The following is a 6,250-nucleotide window of genomic DNA, read 5'->3' as shown; positions in this document are numbered from 1 at the left end:
TTTTTGGTGGGTTGAAAGAAAAGAAATGAAAACAAGTGTTTCTGTTAAGAAGGGAAATAAAACACGCGGAAGTTGTTTTGGCACTTGCAGAAGGCATGCACCTCTTCAAAAAAAAAAAAGAAGAAGAAAATCATCTAATCTTTCAGCAATGTGTGACAGTCTATAACCTGATGAGCAACCTTTAAGTTGTAACTGGAAGCTCTGAGGCTTTTATCAAAAGAAGGCATCGTTTCAAATGACACTTCCTTCTGTTTCAACAAGATACGGTTATGAAAACATCAATAATTGGAACAATTACCGATGACTCATTGGCACGACATTGTGAAATCTTTTCAGCCTCTATATATATATATGTTTGTGTGTGTGTGTCTGTGTGTGGAGGAGCTTCAATTAACACATTCCAGAGAACCAAGCTAACTAAACCTACCAACCCGGTCTGTCAYCACAGTGTTTGCTTAAGGGGGAATAAGATTAAAGCCACAAACTAAACCCTAAAGTATACGCACATCTTCTATGTCAGTCGTACTCCTATAATTTACCACGACTGTTTAGCTGTGCTGAAATAGCTAAAAGAACAATAAGAAACTCACCCTCGCTTGCATTTTTTGAAGATTCTCCCAATGGTGTCTTTTTGCAAACCATACTTTTGGGAAATCTGAGGAAAGAAAAGCACAAAGGATCACAGTCAGACTTCCTCCTCATGAAAGARGATACAGTTGTGGAAAGCACAGAAAATAGTCTTGATCTTAGACTTGAAATAATAATAATATTTTTGTCATCCTTTAAGACTTACAGCTTCTCGTAGACCTGAGAGTGTCGGCGAGCTGAGCATGAGAGCGTCGAACACCTGCTCTGTGTTTGTCCTCACGTAGAGCAGAACTACCGGAGAGCAAGAAGACATCATTTAGCACCAAAAGAAACCTCGACAGCTCATCAGCAGCAAGGCTTGTGTTCTATCTACCTCTTTGTGGGTCTTCTCTGCGGGTCTGTTTGTTGGGTGGAGAGTTGCTCCGGTCTCTGTCTGGATACAGCCTCTTCAGGCAACTCCTGTCAGCAAAACATCAAGGTTAGAGGGAAAGCAGCCACCACATGCTAATTCATGCCAATTGACAGGCAAATYCTGTTTTCAGTTTTGTTTATTTTTGTTTTTACCTGTCATTCTCATCCATAGAAGAGGCCTAAAGAGAAAAAGAAACATGACAGAGAGAGAGATCTGATTAGACACAGTTTCACTGATAAAGACATTTCTTCATGTCCTTCCACCCACCACTATTTGCGTGTGATGCCTTAAACAAGAAATCTGATTTCCCCTTTAGAGGTTTAGTTCCCATGACCACTGACGAAGCCTCGTAAATGTGGACTTGTGTCCTCATCTTTGCACCTCAGTCACTCAGTAGTGATGGTCTTTTTTTTTCAGACGCTCAAACACACGGCCCCCGAAAGCTCCGAGGTGTGGGAAAGCCGGCCTGTCTGAACAGCACCCTCGGCCCGGCTGTTGTTGCAGCCGTGTTGAGTGAAGGCCGCTGAGAGCATGAGGGCGACCGTGCCGAGCATCGAGCATGAGCTGCAGGGGCTTGAACTTGTGTCTGGTTTCGTCTCCAATTAGCTGATCTGATCTGAGGTCTGRGTTTAACCTCACTTTCGCTGGTGTTATTAAAACACCCCACCGCCCCTGGTTCCCAGGAAAAAACTTTTTTTTTTTWKCCCCAACTGCATACTTTCCCACAGTTGAGTTTTTTTTTTATTCCCCTGCCACGCTCGTGCCTGTCTCATCACCTGCAGGTGGGTGGGGAGATGGGGAGTGTGAGGGACCTACCATGCGCTGTAAGGTGGAAAGGTGGGCCTCTGGGATGAAGAGAACAGGCTGAGTCATGTGGTCATCCAGGGTTTTGAAGTAGGTGTACTCAATGCTAGCGGAGCCGCACATTAACGATTTGTTAGCTGGAAAAATGAACACCATATTAGTTTACATTTCTGATAATGAAACTGCTTTTTGGGAAAAAAAACTTTGTTACTTACAGTTTACATCATTACAGCTCTTTCCCCTCCTCTTGGATCTCTTCCTCTCCTCATCTCTCATCTTCCTCTCTGCACCCTGAAGACACACAAAAAAGGAACGCGATTACAAAAAAAAAAAAAAAGGGCACTGGTCCATTGATACTGGTTTTTTGCTGCTTGCACAAGAGTCTCTGTGTGACTTAAAAAGRGAGGTACCTTATCGCAGAAAATCTTGACCTGCAGGGCAGCTCTGTGCAGCAGCTGGTTGTTCCCCGAGCTGAGGTCGTAGGTGTCGATCTGCAGGTTCAGGGGTAGACCTTTCACTCCTTTCTGAGAGGAGAAGTCTGTGCTCAGGGAGTTTATGCCGATGTAAATCTAAAGGGAGAAGAAATCAAGAAATTTAGCYTCTTTCTTTTATTTGTCTGCATTAAGAAACAGGAATAGAAAACAAATGATCTGAGACGGCTATAAAATAATAATAATAATAATAATTTAAAAAAAACAGGAACACCTGCTGCTTTTCCTGCCAACAATTTTCCATCTGGCCCTATTTGCAGCAGGCTTGGTGGCCCTGCCTGAGCACCTTTGGGCCACAGAGAAGCACGCATACGTGACTCTTGTCTAGTGACAAGAGCCTCAGGGGAAAACACATTTCATGCATTCTTCCCCCTCCCTTCCTCAGCCACTCCTTGTCTCCTTCCCTCATCTCCCTCATTAAAAAAACAAATAAAAAATCACCAGTTTTGTTTTTTTATTTTTTTATTTCTGCTAAATCACCTCATGAATCAGCGCTAATGATCTGGGAGCTCATGRGTGGCGTGGATGTGTTTACCTTGGCCTCCTCGTTGGGGTTCCACACGAACGAGAGCGCGTTGAAGGCCACCTCCTCCACGTTGCTGATGCCACAGAACACTTCTTTGTAGTCGGCTGTTTAAAAGAGAAAAGCAATGGGATTCTCGGCACGTTTTTCCTAATAAGACCGTGAAAGCTCGTCGAGCGCTTCACTGTTATTACGTGACAGTTGTGTGTATTTTGGATCATCAGGAACGTACCGATGTCGATGACCCTCTGTTTGACGGTTGGTTGGCGTGCGTGCCAGTGATTCCAGAAGCGGAGCTGCATTTCGGGGCTCTTGTCATTCTCAAAAACAGCCATCACCACTGTCTGAGGTGGAGGAGAAAAAAAAAAAGAAACAGTAAGCATAAGGTTCACCTGTGTGCTTTTGTGTTATTTTTGACACCTGCTGAAATTTTCCAACTGATCATCTCTCTCTTAAACACAGATATGTTTCATTCACTCATGCAAATCCTCCCTTTCTCCTTCGATTCGACTGACAAAGAGCTTTATAAAGCGCACCGCACCTTCTCCTCTCCCCTTTTCTTAAATCTAACACTTAGACAAACACGACTAAGCCGGGCTGTTCTGCACTCGGGCCTTGTTTCCCCAGCGTTATGAAGAAATCGCACAAGGAAACARGCTGTCGCTTTCACAGTCAGCGGGGGAATTAGTCACCGAAATGGTGCTGGCTTTACAAGGGAGGGACACACGTTTGGGAAGGGTTGGCTTGGTGACACACACACACAAAACTTTATTTGCTCCAAGAAAAAAACAACAAAACAAAGCCTTCAGGGTAAAAATGCAACAATAGCCACTAAATTCTGTAAGTCACGCAAATAACACAAAACAAAACTTTTTTTTTTTTTGGAGATGACTCTGATTCCATGACTCACCTTGACCTTGGTGGCAGTGAGGCAGGCGCTGCTGTCCACTCCCTGCAGAGTGATGGGATAGAACTGGCCTTTGTTCAGGTACACCATGGGTAACTCGTGGGACTTGTGAGAGGAGGCTGCAGGAGAGCCGAGGCTGAAGTGAAACTCGCTCCTGGACCTCTCCGGCGGGGAGCTGGCGTAGGAGTCCGAGTAAACCGGACTGGAGGTGTTTTCAGGGAACTGCTCGTTGTAGGAAAGCGACTAAAAAAATCCACACAGAGCGTACTGATTGGTAAAAGACGACAGAAAAAGAGTGTTTTTCCTGGAGCGATTGGTTCAAACATACCTCGGCAGTGGTGTCGGCGAAGGCGTTCCCCTGCATCAGGGACTCAAAGATGTTGTTGAGCTCCTGCTTGTCGTACGTGTCGGCCACGACGCTGGTCAGGGTGGCGTACGTGTCCGGGTTGGCGGGAGCGGAAATGGGAACGGAGGCGATCTGCTTGGGCGCCACAACTTCCTGGGGATGGGAGACGGGAACGCTCTCAGAGAGGATCTTCATGACGTTGGTGGTGGTCTCAAGTGAAATGAGGTCGCTGGTGTTGCTCAGGCTTCTGCGAATGTGAAAAGAAGGAAACAGTTCAAACCTAACCTAAGTTTTTTTTTCCACTTTCACAGAAAGTGCAGTCAGTTAACGCTCTAATTGTGTCAGCGCAACACAGCAACTTGAAGAAAGCCTGGGTGGGAACTATTTGTTTCTTAATCCAGCCCCCCCCCCCCCCCCCCCATTCTCTCTTCTGTGTTTGAGTTTCTCTACTGAATATGTTTAAGGGGACAACACTGAGCCCCAACAATGACCTGTCCCCACCCACCCAACAACAGGAAACAAACAAGAGAAGAGAAAACATCAGATTTGAATCTCCATCAGAGAGGAAGATGACGCTTAAATGAATAGACATTAATCCAGCTGACAGATTGACACAAACACCACCRGTTTCTTTGGAACTTATCCTCATCATAAATGTCATTGAGTGAGAAGAGTAATTAACTAATGGGGTGCAATTTTTAGAACACGTTTGTGTCTGTTTGTAGACTCACCTCTCGACTGGTTTGCAGATATTGTTGGCGCGACTGAAGGCGGCAACTTTCTGCTCTTTCTGGTTCTGAAAAAGTAGCAAAAGCACACATCAGCACGAGAAATTAGGCTTGGGGCTGAAGTTGAAAGCATGTGGTTTACGGGACGACCCTGTTTACCTTGCAGTGTTCATGGAGCATGGTTAAAGCTGTAAAGTTGTCCTCAGGATTGAGTCTGGGTTTGGAGTGGTTCGGCTCAGGAACAGGGGTGTTCAGGTAGGACCAGGAGTCCATTATGTAGTTGTTATAGTTGTTGTAGTTGAAGTTCTCACTCTGAAAGACCAGTCCCAGAGTCCTGCAGGAGATACGGAGGAGAGTGGAGGGATTTATCAGACAAAACTGCAAAAACAAAAAGGTTTTATTTCATCAACTGCGTGTGACAGAAATGTTTTGCCTGTAGGTGAAACATGGTTTGGCTGAGCGGAGGAAGCTGCAGCTGATTCCTGAGCCTCAGAGAACTGTGCATACTTGCCCCCTAGCATGGAGGGTTTCGATTGCAAAACCACAGAACTGAGTAAGCTCTCTCAGGAGCTGAGGTGTAAAAAAAAAAAGAAAGAAAGAAAYAAAAAAGACATGTCTGTGCTTTAACACGCAGACAGTGTTTTGTGGTTTCAAGCGTGGAAGGAGAAAAACAACAAATCCTTGAATCCTGGATAAACTTTCATATTTGCGCAGCTCTCATGAGCGCTGACTGGATTTTCTGAAAAAGCCGCAACTGTCACTTGGAGGTGGGCTCTGCTTTTCCATTTCGGCTGCAAAAATATTTACAAGGCTGGGATTCTAAGGATACAGTTTGTTTGGAGAGACTCTCAGTGACATTGGGCCGTAAACATACAGACTGCCAGGTTAAGCCCCCCCACCTTCTAGTCTGAAGCAGCTAATGAACAAACAGCTGCAGTTTCACCTGAACAAACACTTAATTGAATGTGCTGACAGGTAAGAAAGACCTCCGCTATTCACGACCACAGCACAGGGAGACAGTTCCATTATTTCTCACATGCAGAATGGTGGGACTCTAAACAAGAAACTGCATATTTACTTGTTTTGATGCCAAAATACCTTCTTAAATTCCTGCTGTATTTAAGTAAAAAAAACTTGCCCTACACCTGCTCAGAGATGCACCTGCCTCTCACACAGTGAAGCTTAAAAAAACTGTTTCAACTCAACGCAACCCTCGGGATTTTTCWACATTTTATCTTGAAACCAGGATCTGATTCTCCACAAAGATAAGGTGGGCTTTTTTTTTTCTCCCCTAAAGTTTCGCCATCATGTAATTCAATGCACTGCATGCTGTCACTGCCCTCTGTCTCCAACAGCTCCAGAGGAGATTCTRATTTCCCAGGATCCTTTTGTGCTCCGTGGCCTCTAGGTTAGTGAAGCCGTAACAGACCCACCATAAGCACAGATCTAAA

The 6,250-nt window shown here is 45.0% G+C and overlaps 1 protein-coding gene across 1 annotated transcript in view; it reads right to left on the bottom strand.

The window, feature by feature from the left end:
* grhl3 (grainyhead-like transcription factor 3) overlaps positions 1-5,133 on the bottom strand; it is a gene marked incomplete at its 5' end in the record, with an annotated part of 7,367 nt that extends 2,234 nt beyond the window's left edge. Inside the window, 13 exon segments of the mRNA XM_014015345.1 lie at positions 591-655; positions 794-879; positions 962-1,047; positions 1,153-1,178; positions 1,817-1,941; positions 2,020-2,095; positions 2,215-2,373; positions 2,831-2,925; positions 3,051-3,162; positions 3,729-3,968; positions 4,054-4,318; positions 4,803-4,867; positions 4,959-5,133. Of these exon segments, the coding sequence (XP_013870799.1) occupies positions 591-655; positions 794-879; positions 962-1,047; positions 1,153-1,178; positions 1,817-1,941; positions 2,020-2,095; positions 2,215-2,373; positions 2,831-2,925; positions 3,051-3,162; positions 3,729-3,968; positions 4,054-4,318; positions 4,803-4,867; positions 4,959-5,133 (1,575 nt within the window).
* Between the last annotated feature and the right edge of the window lie 1,117 nt (positions 5,134-6,250).

Source organism: Austrofundulus limnaeus, unplaced genomic scaffold (assembly GCF_001266775.1).
Source record: "Austrofundulus limnaeus strain Quisiro unplaced genomic scaffold, Austrofundulus_limnaeus-1.0 Scaffold2, whole genome shotgun sequence".
Classification (NCBI taxonomy): Eukaryota; Metazoa; Chordata; class Actinopteri; order Cyprinodontiformes; family Rivulidae; genus Austrofundulus; species Austrofundulus limnaeus.
The sequence above is the reverse complement of the archived record's forward strand: the minus strand, read 5'-3'. Positions and strand labels throughout refer to the sequence as shown.